At 47.5% G+C, this 20879-nt stretch overlaps 1 protein-coding gene across 1 annotated transcript; it reads right to left on the reverse strand.

The window, feature by feature from the left end:
* Window positions 1–17491: 17491 nt before the first annotated feature.
* Window positions 17492–20550, reverse strand: LOC136545848 (anthocyanidin 3-O-glucosyltransferase 2-like). Its single transcript, XM_066537824.1, has one exon. It carries the CDS (start codon window positions 20483–20485, stop codon window positions 18986–18988), a length of 1500 nt encoding a protein of 499 aa, XP_066393921.1. The 5' UTR covers window positions 20486–20550; the 3' UTR covers window positions 17492–18985.
* Between the last annotated feature and the right edge of the window lie 329 nt (window positions 20551–20879).

A 20879-nucleotide genomic window follows, 5' to 3' on the forward strand; every position in this document is an offset into this window, starting at 1 on the left:
GTAGTACTTGAAGTAATGGCAGAGATTGCGCGACGTGATCAAAATGGCGTATAACAGCTTTTGAACCTGAGGGTAACGAGTTTTGGACTCATTAAGAACCTCACTGATGAAGTAGATCGGACGTTGTACCTTATAGGCATGTCTGGCTTCCTCGTGCTCGATGATGATAGCTGTGCTAACAACGCGAGAAGTGGCGGCGATATAGATCAATAGGATTTGGTCTGGCTAAGGCACCGTCATGATTGGAGGCTTTGTTAGAAACAACTTGAGCTGCTTGAAAGCTGCATCAGCCTCCTCCGACCAGGAGAAGTGCTCGGAGGCCTTGAGTAGCTTGAAGAACGGTAGTCCTGTTTCACCAAGGTGAGATATAAAGCGGCTGAGAATGGCCATGCACCATGTGAGCTTTTGTATATCCTTTACGCAGGTTGGCCGTTTCGTGTTGGTGATGGCGGAGACCTTGTCGGGGTTGGGTTTGATACCGCAGGGGCTGACGATGTAGCCTAGAAGTATGCCAGATGGAACACCAAAGATACACTTTGAAGGATTCAACTTCCATCTATATCTTTTCAGGTTGGCGAATGTTTCTTCGAGGTCGGCGATAAGCTTGTCGACGGTTTTGGATTTGACGACCACATCATCGAGGTAAGCTTCGACATTGCGGCCTATCTGTTGATCAAGGCACATCTGGATGGCCCTTTGGTAGGTCGCCTTGGCATTTTTGAGTCCAAAGGACATGGTGGTATAGCAATATGCACCAAAAGGCATGATGAACGATGTTTTCATCTGGTCGTCCTCTTTGAGGGATATCTGGTGATAGCCGGAGTAACAGTAGAGGAAGGAGAGCAGTTTGCAGCCAGCGGTGGAGTCTACAACCTCGTCTATTCGAGGCAGACCGAAGGGGTCTTTAGGGCAATGTTTGTTGACATCGATGTAATCAACACATATTCTCCATTCTTTATTGTTTTTGAACAAGAACAGGGTTTGCTAACCACTCAGGATGATACACTTCTTTAATAAATCCAGTAGCTAGGAGCCGTTTTATTTCTACCCTAATAGCCTCCTTCTTGTCTGGCGTGAATCATCGGAGTTTCTGCTTGACCGGTTTGGCGGTCAGCGAGACATTCAAGGAGTGCTCAATCTTCTCCCAAGGTACCTCTGGCATGTCTGTAGGTTTCCAAGCAAACACGTCGGCATTGGCACATAGGAAGGAGATGAGCGTGCTTTCCTATTTGGGGTCAAGGTGAGCCCCAATCTTGATAGTCTTGGCAGGGCCGTCGAGGCCGAGGCTGACCTCCTTTGTTTCCTTGGACTTGGCGAAGGCACAAGGAGGCTCCAGTGCTAGGATCTCCAGGTCATCGGCGGGCAGCGTCTTGGTGTCAGGGATCACGCTAGCCATCTAGATGGAGAGGTCGGTGGCTTCAGCGAGGGCGAGACTCTCTGTCTCGTAGGCGTAGGCGATGGAGAGGTTGGCCCGCAGGGCCAGAACTCCTACAGGCGAAGGCATCTTCAACACTAGATAGGCGTAGTGCAATCTTGCCATGAACTTGGCCAGAGCTGGCCGACCAAGTATGGCATGGTAGGCGGTATTGAAGTCGGTGACGTAGAAGTTGATGTGCTCGACACGGAAGTTGCTAGCCGTGCTGAATTGTACCGGGAGGGTGATCTCTCCAAACAGTTTGGATGCCCTACCAGGTACCATGCCCTAGAAGGAGGAGTCAGAGGGAGTGAGGTCTTCTATTCCAAGGCCCAGCTCCTTTAGGGCTCCGGTGAAGAGGAGGCTCAGAGCACTTCCGTCGTCGATGAGTACTTTCCTGAAAAGCACTTTCTTGATGGTTGCATCAAGAACGAGGGGGAAGCACCCTATGTAAGAGATGTCCACCCACTAGTCGGTCCTACTGAAGGTGGTGGGGACCTCAGACTAGGGGTGATAGCTAGGGTTGGCGGTGGCGTCTTCTGCGTTGATGGCAGGCACCTAGCGGGCGGTGAGCTTCCGATCTCTTCTGCTCTCAATGGTGGCAAGGCCCCCGAAGATAGTGGTGACCACTTTGTTGTAATCCTAGAAGGCGTTGTTGTTGTCCCTAGGTGGTCGGCGGCCTCTAGCTCCATCGTCATTGTCGTCGTCCCTCTTTTTGGCCTAGAACTTGTTGATGCAAAAGTGATCTGCAAACACAAAGGGCTAATACCCGAATCGATATCCAAAGCGTGCCAGTCGATTTAACCTGCTAATCGACAAGGATGAAGAAACGAACACTTTGGTCCTGACAACAGCGATACGCCCGGAAGTCACGGCCAAGAGGTGCTCACGCAGAACTCGAGAATCACCGAAGATCGCACTGAAGCGATGCAGCTCACCGAATCAATGAGAACTCGTAAAAAGGAAAATATGCAAATTGACGAAGTCGCCGAAAAGTAGATGCAAATAGGAGTAAAAGTTGGTTTTGATATTGATTGATATTGTCTATTACATTGCCCCTTACTCCACATTTATACCCTGATCTAAAGAGACACAACCAAACACAACTAGGACACCAATCCCATATCTAAGGAAACACGTGACTCTTACACGAATCACAACCTAACAAACACAGAAAAGGAAATCAACTCCTATCTATTTCCCTGTCCGCCTCAATTACGATGGAAATCTCACTGTCCTCCTTCCCATCGGCATACTCCCTATTTCATCGGCAGTAGGCTTCAAGTCTTCCTTCATCGGCATACTCCCTGCTTCATCGGCAGTAGTCTTCAAGTCTTCCTTCATCGGCATACTCCCTGTTTCATCGGCAGTAGTCTTCAAGTCTTCCTTCATCGGCATACTCCCTGTTTCATCGGCAGTAATCTTCCAACCTCATCGGTAACGCCCGAATCCAAATCAACCTTTCCATCGATCATCACCAGCTATCGGCAACTATTTTTACAAACTGGCTTTCATTGGCTATCAAAGTATTCAATAACTTTCCCCTTGCCGATTAGTCCACTCCGATTATTTTGACACGTGCAAAAAAACGGTGTCAACACATGCCCCCCAATTTCGGAGTATAAAACCATTAATGCTCCGAAATTTACTCCAGATAACGCTTGCCTTCGCCCAATTACCGTAACTCATTCTCCAAGCCAAAACTTGATTCATTATCAAATCCAATCAAATCTAATCTTGATTCACGCACTTCAGTAAATATCGCACAATCGCCAACCACTCTTACCTTGATTATGATTGAGATACCAAAACAATAACCCATCGGCAAGATCTTAACATGATAATGCTGCCATTTTCAGAATTAAAATATCATGTATCGATATCCCTTCCAAGTCATGATTACTTGTTATCAACTCATCTGTACAATCCCCTGATTATCGCGCGAATAGTTACCATATCCCTCTGCACCGCCTTGACCTATATGCGTGCGTCATAGAGATAAGTCCAAAATACCCTTATTCTGGGCGGCTTATAAATAGATTTCTCCGGAACCCTCATTTTCTATCTTTAGCCTCCAATCCTTGGCATTCTCTCTCTCCGGCGGCGACTCCGACGAACAACCGCGCGACCTCAACCAACAAGAACCCTTCTCCGGCGCTAACTTCAAGTTCTCGGCTCGTATCTCCACCTTCCTCAAGACAATGGCCATCAACTTCGACGTCCCCACGGTTCGCTCCACTTCCATTACCTTTTACTTTGATCTTTTTGCAAATTTATTCAGTTGGTGATTTTTCCTTTCTTCTGTCTTCTGGATTCCATAACCTTAGGAACTGCGCAACAAATTAATTATCCCAACCGATCAGCCACACGTCCAATGCCTTGGACCAATGGGCAACCCAGATCCAACCGATCTGATCAACGCAGAGGTTAACAGAATCCCCTTTAGAGCCCAAAATTTCTCTCTGAACTTGTGGAAAGACACATTCCGATCTTGGCCCAAAACCACCCAAGGGTGGAAAGATTGGTATTTGAGGGTTAATAGATCGATGCAAGTATACTGGGCAGAACGAAAGTTAGACCAATGTATCAGGCTCTCTATTGCCGATATGCAGAAAAATGAATCAATGATAATTGCAGCTGCTTATTTCTGGTCAGATACGACCAACACTTTTATGTTTGGACATGGCCCAGCTACCCCTACCCTTGCCGATGTCCACATGCTTACTGGCTTGGACATCTCAACTGCCGATGAAGGCTCCATCTATGGTAGAAAGCCTGAATATAGAGTGAATACCCGTAACATCGGCGGTTGGACAGGATATATTCAAGAATACCAGAAAACCGGGACCCCTAGCCAGAGGGAACATGCCACATTCCTGAATATGTGGTTAGAAAAATTTATCTTCTGTGGTCGATCAGTAGGACCAACCAACGCCTTCCTCCCTGCAGCTGAACTTCTGGCTAATGGCGTAAGGTTTCCTCTTGGCCGATACCTTCTGAGCTCCACTTATCATCTTCTTCACCAAGTGTCTCAGAAACTTCTGCTTGGCGAACCCATCGGCAACCTGGGAGGCCCGTGGTGGTTTATCAACATGTGGCTGAATGCCCATATGCACAAACGTTTGCAATGGGACTTTTTTGCTCAACAATTTCCACGAGAAATTGCTGAAGATTATATGCTCGGGGATGATGAATCGGCAACACGCTCACCCCTCAATTTTGGTGAAGCCATAATTGTCCTTCCTGGAACAGAAGCCAACGAAGACCAAATCGGCAGATTCTTTCAAAGCTTCTATAATGGTCTTTCTCGTGATCATAGGGCCTGGGTGCCTTATATCGACGAAGAAAACAGATTCCCCCTTCTTTTCAACTTTGCCGATGACACTCTGAATCAAGATAATGAGCTCATGATGGCTATCATCACTCCCAGGGCAATTCCAGTAAACACATTCGGCAGCGGGAAAAACACCAACATTACATATGAATTTTACAACCCATCGGCAGTATCCCGCCAATTGGCTTTTGGGCAACTGCCAATCAAACTCTGCTTTGCCGATGTGATCAAACCCAGGGAAACAATCACCTGCGGAACAGACTGGAACAAGGTAGTACAACTTTCTCCTGATGCCGATACCACAGATGTTGATATATCCACCTGGACACCAATATCTTTCATCACCGAGTCATACAAGCAATGGTGGCGAGAGTGGAAAGAGCAACTGTTCGCGACTTCTGCTCACACATATCGGCACATGATCGACTCTGAATATGCCATCCCTGACGACGCGGTAAGTTTCCTTGAACTCCCTTCTGCTTTTCCTTTCATTTATCAGTAACTGATTCCCTTGTAACAGGTTAACAACCCAGCACCATCGGTGAGCAAAAGTGGGAAACCCTTCAACCTCCGGCCTGTTTCCCCAACATCGCCGATCGGCTACAACGCTCCCACCTTAGCCGCTTTGACCCACCAGAAGATTCGTACTAAGACCATCACTTCTAAGTCCAAATTGGCTACATCCAGGGCTACCCCATCGGCCGCTGCTACAACCTTGGTCAAAGCCTTTAAGGTAACAACCTTGTTTATTTTCACTTATGCCGATCACAAACTATATTAACCTTAATCATCAGGGGGTAAGAGCTGCTACGGGATCGTCATCGGCAATTCCGCCGATATCAAGCACCACTCCTTCAGAGGTAGCTTCTTGACTTTACATTTTATCTGTTAAATATCATATCTTACACTTGTTTTGCAGCAACAATTGGGTACATCGGCAAACGTACCAGATGCCCAAGCTTCACAACCAACAAGTGTCGATGCCCCCCAGCCAATTGTTGCCGATGTCCAAGCAAAGCGCAAAGCTTCAACAGATACTGAAGCACAGCCAAAACGACAAAGGTCTATGCCGATCCCTACATCTGCCCCAATGTCATCGGTCATCATACCTCAAGAGCCCACCACCGATGAAGTCACAGAGGATATCCCATCGGCAAGCTCAGCCGATCCACACGACATACTCCAGGTTGCTTCCTCCAGTCAAGCACAGGAAATTGCCTTGAAACAGGTAAACCGATCAACCTATCTGATTTTACAATACTCATACTTACCCCTGATTGATCTCCTTGTCTTTCTCTCAGGAACAAGATTCCCCGAACAGCCTATTTTCCTTTGCTATTGACATTTCTGACGACGATGGAGAGGAAACAAGTTCTTCCCTTGCACTGGGAACAATATCGGCAGAGACTAAATCCAAGTTGGAAACCCTCCTGAACTTGCTACAGCAAGGTACTGCCCAACTGGTAGATGACTCGGACCCCGCAAAGGCAATTTTCAAAACAATTCGTGGCCAGGTCCCTGCCGATGTTGAAGAAATACTCTTCCCAGCAGCTCACTTAGAAAGCCGTCAACTGCAATATCAACGGGCTGCTCAGCGCATTGCCGATAGAGCAGCTCAAGCTCAACTTAAAGAAGAGATGCTACAACTGAAACAAATCGCTGATGAGAAGCACAAGGGCATCGTCAACTTGCAGACTTCGGGTGCTGCACTTAAGCAGAAAATCTTGGATCTATCGGCAAGGAAGGCAGCTCTATTGGCCGAATTGAAAGAAATCGATGCAGCCTTAACTCATGCTCAACAAGAGGAAAGCCAGCTACCCAATGCCGTCAAAGCCCTTCAGCAAGAAAGAGATATCCAAGCTCGCAAAGCTTTAGCCATGAAGAAGAAACTCAAGCCTGTGGAAGGTGCTGCCGATGACGACATCAAAGAAATGGAAGAAGCCGACCAGATTCGCCTGCGTGCGATATTAGCTATCCAATCCTTGCTGAACGTGTAATCTTATTTATTGTATCGGCACTTTATGAGACATTGATACCCTTGCATAATTCTAGCCGATAGTACTGTTATCAGCACTTATACTTTTATGCATCTGTCCAGAAACTAGGGTAATATTTCTTTAAATATTTTCCATTTAACGCTCTGGGAAACACAACCCCTTCGAGGGTTTCTAAAATATATGCATTACCAGGAATAGACTGATTTATCCGATATGGACCTTCCCAATTAGGAGACCACTTTCCAAACTTTGAACTTTTAGTCCCAATCGGTAAAATCAATTTCCAGACCAGATCTCCATCGGCAAACTCCTTTACTTTCACCTTCTTGTCATACCATCTAGCTACTCTTTTCTTATTTTCTTCAATACTAACTAAAGCCCTTAACCGATGACCCGCCACATCTTCCAACTCATCCTTCATAAGAGTATCATAATCATCGGTTGTCAGCTGATTTTGAGAACGTATTCGTCTAGAGCCAACCTTAATTTCCCAAGGCAATACTGCATCGTGTCCATATACTAACTGATAAGGCGTTACTTTGGTTGCACCATGATATGACATCCGACATGACCACAAGGCTTCATTTAATACTGTATGCCACCTCCTAGGATTTTCTTCAATTTTGCGCTTAATGAGTTTGATGATCCCTTTGTTAGAAGCCTCAGCTTGACCATTAGCTTGAGCATAATATGGAGAAGAATTTAAAATTTTAATTCCCATACCTACAGCAAACTCATCAAATTCTCCTGATGTAAACATAGTACCCTGATCGGTAGTGATAGTCTGAGGAATACCAAATCGGTAAACAATATGCTCTTTCACAAAATCAATCATATTGACCGATGTCACCTTCTTTAAAGGAATTGCCTCAACCCACTTTGTGAAATAATCGGTAGCAACCAGAATAAATTTATGTCCTTTACTCGATGGCGGATAGATCTGACCAATGAGATCAATAGCCCATCCCCGGAACGGCCATGGTTTGATTATAGGATTCATAGCCGATGCAGGTGCTCTTTGAATATTACCAAACTTCTGACACCCCTGGCATCCCTTAAAATATTTAAAACAATCTTCAAGAATAGTCGGCCAATAGTACCCATTCCTTCTGATCATCCATTTCATCTTGAAAGCCGATTGATGTGCCCCACATACTCCTTCATGAATTTCACCCATCAAGCTTTTCGATTCATCATTGCTAACACATCTGAGTAAAACTCCATCTATAGTTCGATAATATAATTCATCATCGAGGAGCACATATTTGGTAGCTTGGAACCTTATACGTCTCTCGACCTTTCTACATGGATCCTTTAAATAATCGACAATCTCTTTCCTCCAGTCATCAGTATCAACTGCCGATGTTAGCACTTCCTGAATAGGCTGATACCCTGAAGCATGCTGAGCTAGTCGATTAGCTTCCTCATTATGCAATCGAGAGATATGTTCAAGACGAAAATCTCTAAATCCTTTCAACAATTGCAAACATCTTTCATAATACGGAATCAAAGCTTCACTTCGGCATTCATAAATTCCAGCTAATTGATTTATAACTAGCATAGAATCGCCAAAGATTTCGACAACATCGGCACGTATCTCCTTCAGCAATTCTAACCCCTTTATCAAGGCTTGGTATTCAGCTTGATTATTTGTCGCTGTAGCAACAATCGGCAACGAAAATTCATACTTCTTTCCTTGAGGTGAAATTAACACAATGCCGATACCCGCTCCTTCACCACATGTGGACCCATCGAAGAAAAGTGTCCAGGGAGCAATCCCCAAAGAATCCACCGTATTACAATGCTGAGTGACAAAATCAGCCATCACTTGCCCTTTAACTGCATTAGTTGATTTGTAGCGTAGCTCAAATTCTGATAATGCTAAAATCCATTTGCCGATTCTACCACTTAATATCGGCATCGACAGCATATACTTGACCACATCGTCTTTGCATATGACCATACACTCGGCAGATAACAAATAATGCCTTAATTTGACACAAGAAAAGTATAAGCACAGACACAATTTCTCGATAGCGGAATACCTCGTCTCAGCATCCACTAATCTTCTGCTCAAATAATAAACAACACGCTCCTTCCCTTCAAATTCTTGAATAAGAGCTGAACCGATAACTGTATCATCAGCTGACAAATACAACCTGAAAGGCTTCCCATGTTGAGGTGGAACTAGCACTGGAGGATTTGATAAATATTTCTTAATTTCATCAAGGGCTAATTGCTGTTCAACTCCCCATACAAATTCCTGATCAGCTTTTAATTTAAGTAGTGGGCTGAAAGCCTTGATCTTACCCGACAGATTAGATATGAATCTTCTAATGAAATTAATCTTACCGATCAAAGATTGCAATTCAGTCTTATTGGCAGGAGCAATCACCTTGTTAATTGCATCAATAGACTTCCTACTGATTTCAATGCCCCGTTGATGCACCATAAAACCCAAGAATTGTCCTGCCGATACACCGAATGCACATTTATTAGGATTCATCTTCAATCCATGCCTCCTTGTGCACTCCAGTATCTTTCGCAGATCGGCTAAATGTGCTGTGATATCTCCAGACTTAATCACTACATCATCAATGTAGATCTCCACTAATGTGCCGATGTACTCATGAAAAATAAAGTTCATAGCCCTTTGATAAGTAGCACCGGCATTTTTCAAACCAAACGTCATGACTATCCACTCGAACAACCCCACATGTCCTGGACATCTGAAAGCAGTCTTGGGAATATCCTCCTCAGCCATGAATATTTGATTGTAACCTGCATTACCATCCATGAAGCTAATAATTTGATGTCCAGCCGCAGCATCAATCAACAAATCAGCAATCGGCATTGGATAGCCATCCATCGGTGTGGCTTTGTTGAGATTCCTGAAATCAATACAAACACGAAGTTTCCCATTTTTCTTATAAACAGGAACCACATTAGAGATCCACTCTGCGTATCGACATTGCCGAATAAACTTTGCTTCAATTAATTTGGTTATTTTGGCCTTAATGTCAGGAAGTACATTAGGGTTACATCGGCGCGCTGGCTGCTGATGTGGCCGAAATCCAGATTTGATAGGTAACCGATGTTCAACTATCGATCGGTCTAATCCAGGCATCTCAGTATAATCCCAAGCAAAACAATCTTTATATTCTTTTAACAAATCTGTTATTCGCTGCTTACACTTGGAATTTAACTTAGCACTAATAAAAGTAGGTCTTGACCTATCACCATCACCGATATCTACTTCTACTAAATCATCTGCCGATGTGAACCCTTGACCTAATTTTCCATCATCGGCAAACCTATCCATTAAAACTCCTCTTCAGAACCGACTGCTTGGATCGGTGGAATTTCATAATCAGCAACTCTAAGGAACTCTTTTTCCCAAGCTTCTCCTGATATGCATTTAGTTCGCTCATAAGTATCTGATTCTGCCGATGCGATGATATAAGAAGAATCACCAGGGACGACCTCAATCTTATCCCCAATCCATTGTACGAGGCATTGATGCATTGTAGAAGGAACACAACAATTAGCATGAATCCAATCCCTCCCTCGAAGCAGATTATATGCACCCTTGCCGTTGATAACAAAGAACGTTGTTGGCAAGGTTTTGCTGCCGATGGTCAATTCAACGCATACTGCCCCTTTAGCCGGTGACACATTGCCTTCAAAATCTTTCAACATCATATCGGTTTTGGTCAAGTCTTGATCTCCCTTACCAAGTTTCCGATACATCACGTAAGGCATAATATTAATCGCAGCCCCTCCATCAATAAGTACCTTAGACACAGGCTGCCCATCAACTCTGCCCTTCACAAATAAAGCCTTAAGATGCTGTCTCTCGTCATCGGTAGGTTTCTCAAAAACAGCCATCATTGGATCTAGCATTAGCTGAGCTACTTGATCAGAGAAAACAACTTCTTCCTCATTATCAGATAGTGCCAGAAACTCCATCGGCAACATGAATACCATATTAACACCTGCCGATGGACCCTTATTTTTGTGTTTTACCTGCCACTGCTGATGACCAGGCCTTTCATTGGAGGAATTTTCCTCCTGGTATAAATCCTCCTGACGCTCACGTTGCATCCTCCTTCTCTGCGTCTTTGTCAGACCTTCTGGGCACCATCGAGGAAACTTGGTTTTCCAAACCGGCTGATAACAAGTCCTAGTTAGTTCTACGCGACGTATATTAGGGTCCCTGTAGAATATCTCCTCATCGGGAACTCTTGCGTTTGCCATTTCCTCAAGCTCCTCTTGATTCCTTGGAAAATATCCAGCGCGTTTACCAAGCCTCTCATGTACACTAAGTCTGCCCCCCAGCCGATCATGCACTGATGCTCTGCCTTTGATCGGCTCGTTGATAGACAAACCCTGATTACCACGTTGAAACCTCCCTTCTGAACGATTGACTCCGTAATAACCATTACACTCAGGGCAATTTTCAACAGTTGGCAATTTAATACCTTCTTCCCAGCAATGGATGAAGAACGGACATCTCCAATGATCTTTATGTCGATTCCACTCTTCCTGACGTCTCATTTCTTGCTGTTGCCGATATCGGTCATTACGTTGACGCCAACCCTCCTGCTGCCTTCGATGAGTAATCACAATGCCAGGTCGAGGAGGTTTTTTGGAACTACTGCTTTCCCCTAGCAAACCCTTACTCTTTGCATCATCGGTAGTTATCCGATGTTGGGGGTCTACTGACGCGTTTTTCTCAGCAGCCTCTGACGTCAATACCTTGGTCTTTCCTTTGGCATCCAACATATTTGCTGGAAAAGGGTGTTGATCAATTTTCATCGGCTTCTAGGTCTTGGAAGTACCAAACTTAATTCTCCCAGATTCAATAGCCGATTGTAACTGTTGCCTGAATACCTTGCACTCATTTGTACTGTGTGAAGTTGCATTGTGCCATTTGCAGTACAAAATCTTCTTCAACTCTTCTGCCGATGGGATCACGTGATTAGGTGACAGCTTAATTTGGCCCTCTTGAAGCAGAAGATCAAATATTTTATCGGCCTTGGTGATATCAAAGGTAAACTTTTCTGGCTCTTTTTGACCAAAGGGACATGATATCGGCTTTTTATTCTTAACCCACTCAGCTAAGCCGATAACTGGTTCTTCATCAGAGTCAGAATCTCCTACTTCTTCAACAAATGATATCTTTTTACTCCAGTTCTTTTTGGGTTCAAAAACCCTAGTATCTTGATCAGAGATCCTTTGCACAAGATGACTGAGGCTTTCAAACTCCTGAGAAGCATATCTGTCCTTAAGATGTGGCAATAACCCCTGGAAAGCCAAATTGGCAAGTTGCCGATCATCCAGCACCAGGCTGTAGCACTTATTTTTTACATCTCGTAGCCTTTGTACAAAGCTCTCTACCGATTCATCATTACGCTGTCTCAATTTTACTAAATCGGTAAGCTTCTTTTCATGGATTCCAGCAAAGAAATACTTGTGGAATTGTTTTTCTAGATCAACCCAAGTAATAATAGAATTTGGTGGCAATGAAATGAACCATGTAAATGCTGATCCAGACAAAGATGATGAAAATAATCGAACTCTTAATTCATCTCTGTTAGCTGCCTCTCCACATTGAATAATGAAGCGATTGACATGTTCCATTGTTGATGTATCATCTTGCCCAGAGAATTTAGTGAAATCCGGTACCTTGTACCGATTTGGGAGAGGAATTAAATCGTATGCAGGAGGGTATGGAGTCCGATAAGAATAAGTATTGACCTTGGGCTTTATCCCAAACTGATCCTTCATAATCTCTGCTATCTTATCGGCCCAAAAAGCATCAGCCTCCTGCTGACGAACTGGTTGAATTTCTACAGGAGGTGCCTGCTGACATCCTTCCACATATCTTTGTGGCCCACGATCTCCAGCAATCGGCATATTTGCCGCTACTTGTGGTCCATTAACCTGTTGGAAAGGATTCATCGGCTGGGCTGCCGATGCTTGATTCTGGAAACCAGCTTGCATATGACCTTGTTGAATCCCTGCAACCTGCTGATTTCGCTGAACTGTATGTTGAACAGGTAACTGTCCTAACCAATCATTATTAGAACTCATCGGCACAAAACTTACCGATGGCTGGTAATTTGCTGATATTGTTGGATAATTATAACTGGTTTGAGGCATGAACTGAACCCCAGTTTGACTCATAGCAGGGGCTTTCTGCTGCATCGGCAGTACGCTCGCCGATGGACTTGAATTGAATGTTTGAATCATAGGCATCTGGAAACCTCCTGGAGTTGGTTGTACAGAAGTAGTTGCGGCATATTGAGGCACTTGAGCCATCGGCGAAACGGCCGATGATATAGGCGCTCTTCCTGCTGCATCAAATACTTGAGGTAATCTAGGATTGAAAGCAGATGACTCTGGAGGCATGCCATATCCCCACCAATTAGTAGGAATCTGGTTATTCTGAGACACAGGGCCTGACATAGCTGATGCCGATAGATCTGTATTAAGCTGAACTCGCCCTCCTGGTAACACCTGATCTGATTGTATCGGTGTAGATTGTATATTAGGTGAGCCTGCCAATACTGGAGGGGAAGTAACTTCTGTACCCACAACGGCCGAAGGAGCCGATGGAGTCTTGACAGATGCCGGCTCTGGTTGATGATAGGCAGGCCCAACGTAATGTGGTGCCGCTTGTCCTTCTTTGAGCGTTCGAACCACAGCATTATGAACAGTATTGGACAGCACATTGGAATGATTAATCAAAGCATGATTTACTGCAGAATTAACCATCTCTTGAAGTTTACCAGGATTGGAGTCAAAGGTAACCTGCCGAGGCAACGGCAAATCTTGCTTCTGGATGACTTGTCCATTCTTGTTCAAGCTAAACGATCTCAGACAAAGCTGCTTGTATTCTTCTACAGCCTTTTCCATAGCCTGCCTCTGTTCTTCCTTGAGATCTTCTTCTGATACTGCGATAATGTTCCCTGGATCGATCTCGGAGTTGAACATATTGGTTGAAGCGTCCCACCGAGCGTGCCAAAAGATGTGTTGATGCAAAAGTGATCTGCAAACACAAAGGGCTAATACCCGAATCGATATCCAAAGCGTGCCAGTCGATTTAACCTGCTAATCGACAAGGATGAAGAAACGAACACTTTGGTCCTGACAACAGCGATACGCCCGGAAGTCACGGCCAAGAGGTGCTCACGCGGAACTCGAGAATCGCCGAAGATCGCACTGAAGCGATGCAGCTCGCCGAATCAATGAGAACTCGTAAAAAGGAAAATATGCAAATTGACGAAGTCGCCGAAAAGTAGATGCAAATAGGAGTAAAAGTTGGTTTTGATATTGATTGATATTGTCTATTACATTGCCCCTTACTCCACATTTATACCCTGATCTAAAGAGACACAACCAAACACAACTAGGACACCAATCCCATATCTAAGGAAACACGTGACTCTTACACGAATCATAACCTAACAAACACAGAAAAGGAAATCAACTCCTATCTATTTCCCTGTCCGCCTCAATTACGATGGAAATCTCACTGTCCTCCTTCCCATCGGCATACTCCCTATTTCATCGGCAGTAGGCTTCAAGTCTTCCTTCATCGGCATACTCCCTGCTTCATCGGCAGTAGTCTTCAAGTCTTCCTTCATCGGCATACTCCCTGTTTCATCGGCAGTAGTCTTCAAGTCTTCCTTCATCGGCATACTCCCTGTTTCATCGGCAGTAATCTTCCAACCTCATCGGTAACGCCCGAATCCAAATCAACCTTTCCATCGATCATCACCAGCTATCGGCAACTATTTTTACAAACTGGCTTTCATTGGCTATCAAAGTATTCAATAACTTTCCCCTTGCCGATTAGTCCACTCCGATTATTTTGACACGTGCAAAAAAACGGTGTCAACAGAACTCCTTAGCCAAGCCGAGACAATCCTTCATCTTGTGCTTGCTATTCTTGTGGAGGGGGCATGGGCCTTCGAGGATCTTCTTGTACTGCTCATCGTAGTTGCGCTTGGTGCAAGGTTCATCAACGGCGGCCACGATGTGGTCTGGTCAGCGGCGGCGATATTGACCAGCTCTGGACCCTTCCGATCGATCACGGCCGCTATCCTGACGGTGGCCACGATCGTCGTAGCGGCGGTCACTGTGGCGTTGGTCATTGGGGCACTCGTCATTGTGGTGAGTTGGGCGGTGAGTGCCTACATCCTCATTGAAGCATACTTCCACCTCTTTGGCGTCGACGTACTAATCGACGGTCGTGATCATCTCGCCAATCCCCTTTGGCGACTTACGATTGAACTTGGAGCGGAGGTCACGGTGATGGAGTCATCGGACGAAGGCGGTGATGACTTCCACTTCTGAGATGTTGGGAATAGAATTCCTCATCTCAAAAAAATGTCTGATGTAGCTATGGAGGAGCTCGGACGGTTTTTGATAGATGTGATTCAGATCATGCTTGGTGCCCGGCCGAGTACATGTAGCCATGTAGTTGTCGGTGAAGACCTTCTTCAGTTGTTCCCAAGATCCGATGGAATCCGGGGCAAGGCTTGTGAGCCAGTTCATCACGGTTGGCGTGAGCATGATGGGAAGACAGTTCGCCATGACACTGGTATCTCCCTCGGTGGCACACACGGCGATGGCATAAGCTTGTAGCCACTGTGTGGGATTCATCCACCCCTCGTATGGCTCAACCCTGGTGCTTTTGAAACCATGGGGCCACTAGAGTGTTCGGAGTGCCCTCGTGAATGCTTAGGGCCCTTTAGGATTGTCACCATCGTGATCGGCGGTATTGCCGGTGTTAAGTTGCTAGAGGGCGGCATCTAGATTGCTGAACTCTTGCTCATATTCTTGATGCCAGCGTACTTCTTCATGGCGAGAGAAATGGCATCCATCGATATGACGTCGCACGTCCCAGAGATTGTTGATGTGCGCTCAGACATCTTGGTCGACTTCTTGGTCGTGTTGGCGAGGGTAGTCGATGCGATTCCCCCTAGCTCCCCACTGGAGTGGTTGTCCATCATCACGATGTTGGTCGGCGAAATGGCTTCTGCTAGGGTGGTGATTAGATCTTGGCACGGTGGATCGGCGAATCGAGCTTGTCGAGTAGGAAGGTCTCTGATCCTAACGGATCTCGTTGACCTAGCAGTGCGCTGCTTTAAGCATGGTGGCGACCTCAAGCCGGGCGAGCTCATTAGCGGCCATGGCCAAGTTGGCGCTTGGAGTCTTGTAGACATCATGGCCATCGACATGGACGAACTCATCATCGAGGTTGCAGCGGAGTGGGAGTGGCCTCCCATGCGAGTCGAGATGTTCTCCATTACGAGTAGCCTTGGCTAGCGCAATGGCGGCCTTGTTCACTCGGCGTTGCGCATGGTTGGCGTTCCTATTAACACGGGCGGCGCGGTCCTTGTCGGTTTCTCCATCCTGTGAAGGGCTATCGACGCTGACGTTAAAAATCCCACCTCCTCGGAAGGGTGGGAAAGGAGATTGGACGACGTCGGTTTCAGCGACAGTCTCCATGGAGCCCTAGGACTCAGAGTCTAGGTTTTCCTCCAGGATGGTGTGGAGGGATGCTTTGGGGCGTCGGCCGATCTGCAGCATATTGACAGTCGGCGAGAGCTGGTCGGCGATCGGATCGACGAGAGGATAGGTGTCTTCCACCTAGTCGGCGAAGCTACCCCTTAGGGCATTCTGATGGATGGCGGCCGCAACCCCTGGAGTTTCCTGAGCAGCCTCTGATAGATCGGGATCGGAGGGTGGTCAGCGCTGAACCAGAGTGGTCAGAGCCAATTCTGCGATGGAGAGGCAGTCGGCGAGCTTCCGGCCAACCTGATCGATGGATGTGATCAGATCGTCGTTGTCGATCCGCTTCCTCAGATAGCGGGGGAGCGGGTGGCGAATTGTTGATGAAGACGACCTCGGAGGCGTTTCCAAGATCGGATCTGCTGTTGCAGGTGCTGGTGTGGTCGGCACAGAATCAATCTGCACCGGCTCGATGATCTCTCCGTCTTTGTCAGCGTTGATGATCTAGGAGATCAATCCGACCGTAAAGATCTGGTCGGGCTGTGGCAAGGACGAAGAGCCTACAAAACGTACCATCTTGTTTGACATGGAAACAACATGCACACCCCTACCTAGCGCGTCAATTGTCGACAGAATATCATCGGCAGTCCTTCGAGGGGTATCTTACAAAGGTAGATTGATTGGCAGAGATGCGTGTAATCGAGAACAAGAAGGCAACAGAGACACAAGAGTTAGACAGGTTTGGGCCGTCAGCGCGACGTAATACCCTACTTCTGTGGTTTGTTGGTTTGTATTGGCTTCGTATGATATTGCGTGTGCTTTGAGGGGGTCCCTGCCCGCCTTATATAGTCTGGGGGCAGGGTTACAAGTCGGTTAGATCCAGGAGATAACCGGAAAGTAATAACAGATTACAGGAATCATAGGATCAAACGTATCCTAACAGATCTCGTAGTATCTTCAGGATATTCGCCATTGATGTCTTGCGGTGCACGCCGAGCAGTGCCATGCACCGTAGGTCTTCGTCTTATGGGTTGGACTGCCCTTGAGAGCGCAGCCCATGTATTTTGCCTTGGGTATCCGGGGTCTTACCCCACACAGGTTCTCTCCTGAGTGTGTGGAGTTTCGGGTCTCAAGAGACCTCGCCGCGTGTTTTGCGGTATCGCGCTCCTAGCAAGGCTCGTCTGGCGACGTGTCCATGATGCGAGCTGGCTAGGCTGGGAAGACAACAAACACGCAATAAAATTATGTTGGCAAGCAAATCAAATAATCAATTATTCTATGAACCTAGGGACGAAGACAGAACGAATATTTTCTAATATCAGTCTGTCCTAAAAAAGAAACAATTATTTGTATTCGGTATCCATAAAATCCGTTCGTATCTCTGATTTCATGCCTATATAAACAGACGGTGAGACCTAGCTATTATATGATTGTATCATTGACAGGAGCAAGGTGGGCAACTGTTCAGGGCCTCGAAAAATTTAAAGGACTCCAAATTTACAGTGACTACTAATAAATAATAGCTAATCTTTTAAATAGAAAAAATATAGCATATTTAAAAAAAAAAGGCTTGCAAGTTGCAATTCCTAGTTTGCTAATTGGATCAACTCACCAACGTAACCACCGGCCTAGTTGGCAACTTAGCTTCCTGGTCTGTTCATTTTTCTCTTTGACATTTTGCTTTCTTGTGCCACGATACTACCATGCTAGCTGTCAGGGATGCTAGTTTGTTACTTGAGTACTGCTACTTACTCTTTTAGCATTTAGATTTGATCTGTTCTTAGTAGTGTAGGACCCATATTTATTGTGAAGCTTTATAGTTAAGTGAAAGTATGCTTTGATTTTCTCGAATTATAGGGCCATCGTGTGTATTTTGTTCGGGGGCCTCCAAATCCTAGGTACGGCCCTGTATCAACCGACGGCACTGTAACTTCCTGTGTGCACAACTGAGCCGGTATATACTACATCAAAATTCAAGGATCTGACGTTCAGTTGATTTGGCTCTCCCTGTTAATTGAATTTTTTCATGCACTTACACTATCATCTAGTTATATTTACACTCTTCTATTACTATATTTACACTAATTTCTTCAGTGTAATATATAGGACAGAGTGGTGTAATTTGAGGATAAGCTAAGATCTCAGACAAATATAAGCCAAATTTTCAAAAAGAAATTATATTTTTTTTTCTATGGATTCTAGATACAAGAGAAATATATGCCAAATTATTCACAAATATCGTCAAATTATTCACAAATATACAAATTTACAAACAGAAGAATGGAGAGAGAGCAAAAAAGAACAGACACCCGAGAGCACATCTCGTCTTCCAGCAACAGAAAAGGGACAGAAAGCAGAGGACGGCGGCACACCGGGACGGCGGTGCCCGCACCGGGGACACCCGCGCTGGAGACGCCCGCCGGGGACGCTCCACCCACGTCCGCACCGGGACGGCGGCAGCGGCCTACCCGCTGGGGACGTCCGCGTCAGGGCGACGACGGCAGCCTGGGGCGGCGGCAAAGGAGAGACAAAGGAGCGCGCGCCCGCCCGAGCAGAGGAGCGGCCTTGGGGCGGTGGCAAAGGAGCGGCGAAGGAGCCCGACACGTGTAAGATCCAACAACCCAGAATTCGGTTGAGGGATGGACTAAAATCACTGAGAGTTAGCAATTCTGAAACTCAAAAGCTGGAGTGAGCGAAGGAGGGGATGTTTACGCGTCAATCACCACCATGTAAAATTGCTGTTCCCGTTAACTGCGCGTCCACTCCCGCCTCCAACCGATGCCGCACGGCCGCGGCAGCGCCGTGCAACGAAGCGAACGATGACCCACCTTGCGCCACCGCCCTCCGGCACGCGTCCCTCATCGCCAAGGCCCGCTCCCTCGCCCGCCTGCCCTCCCCTTCCTCGTCGCCGCCGCTCACGAGGCACCTCACGGCCCGCGCCACCTCCCCTGCCTCCACAAAATTGCTCCTCTTCCTGTCCACGTCCATCCGGACCGCGACGCCCATGGAGGCCACGAGCTCGAACGCGTTGAGGTGCTGCTCGGCATACAGCGGCCACGGCGCCATCGGCACGCCCGACCACAAGGCCTCGAGCACCGAGTTCCAGCCGCAGTGCGTCACGAAGCCGGCCACGGCGTGATGGGCCAGGACCTCCCTCTGCGGCGCCCACGACGTCCAGACGAGCCCCTGGTCCTTTGTCCGGTCCAAGAACCCTGGTGGGAGATGCTCGGCCAGCGGGTGGGCAGACGCCGTCGCCGCGGCTGGCGGCGACGAGCGAAGAACCCACAGGAAGCGCTGGCCGCTGCGCTCGAGGCCAGCAGCGGCTTCCCCCACCTGCTCCGCGTTCAGAAACCCCAGGCTCCCGAAGCAGAGGAACACAACAGAGGCCCGTGGTTGCCCGTCGAGCCACCTGAGGCACTCGTGATCACTACTCGTAGCATCGGACAAGGGGATCACAGGGCCGATTGGGTATACCGGCGGCGCAGGGCGTCCACCCGTGCACCGGCCGTCGTTGATTGCCGCCAGCACCGCCGGCTCGAGCTCTGCCGCGGTGTTGACGATGATGCCATCAGCCTCCGCGAGGCGCGTGCCGTGGTACACGGTGTCCGCGTAGCTCGGGCTCTTCCTACTCATCACGGACGCCGGCATGCACGACGCCGGAACCGGCGGCAAGCCTTGGACGTGCACGTGCTGGCCTTCCATCTCCCCGAACTCCTCTGGCATCATCACGTCGTGGATTGCCGGCAGCTGCAGCATGAGGGCGAGCATAGCGGCGGACGACGCGAAGTAGACATACGCCGGGACGCCGAGCTCCCGGGCGACGTCGAACATGGTTGTCGACGTGAACTCGAAGACGAGCGCGGCGGCGGGCACCGGCAGCGCGGCCACGGCGGCCCTGACGTACGGCGCGTGGAGGTGGATGTACTGCGAGGTGAAATACTCCACGCTGGTGCAGCCCGTGGGCGGGTCTACCGCGGGGAGGTGATGGAAGCTCACCTCGCAGCCGATGGGCTCGGCAGCGGCGGCCCCGCGCGCAACGTGCGCGGCGACCTGGGACGCGGACTCGGGCGTCGGGGGCCGCATGACCAAGACTGTGAGGGAGAAGTCGGCGGTGCCGAGGGCGGCAACGAGGCGCTTGCCGGCCTCGAGCGCAGCGATGAAATGCCCGGATGCCCAGACCGGCAGGAGTACGACGGTCGGCTTCGCCATGGCCATCCAGAAAGACCAGAACGCGCGCTCTGCTCTCCTGGTCCTGTGCCGCACCACCGAAGTGGCCTAATTATTACTTGTGTATTCTGTCATATTTGTTGCTCTATCTATCGTGGGCCTATTTGAGACCATATAACAATTCAAAGAGTGAGCCGACGCCACGTCGGCTAAATCATTCCGGCATTATTGCTTCATTTATGCTTCAGGGGTAGAGGCAGAGGAAAGAAACAGTCTTGCACCGTCGCTTACCTCGCAACTTGATCCGGCTTGCACGGCTTAGCTTTACTTGTGAAGTTTTTTTTTGGGTTAGCTTCACAAGCAACGTAGATTTTCTTAAAATATACTCTCACAGAATCTCACATAAGACCCACCTATGTGAAGCTATGAAAAACTAATATTT

The sequence above is a fragment of the Miscanthus floridulus genome, chromosome 3 (genome assembly GCF_019320115.1).
Source record: "Miscanthus floridulus cultivar M001 chromosome 3, ASM1932011v1, whole genome shotgun sequence".
Classification (NCBI taxonomy): domain Eukaryota; kingdom Viridiplantae; phylum Streptophyta; class Magnoliopsida; order Poales; family Poaceae; genus Miscanthus; species Miscanthus floridulus.

Excerpts from the sequence above, each read along its gene's own strand:
- LOC136545848 (XM_066537824.1), bottom strand. The coding sequence starts at position 20,485 with ATGGCCATGGCGAAGCCGACCGTCGTACTCCTGCCGGTCTGGGCATCC.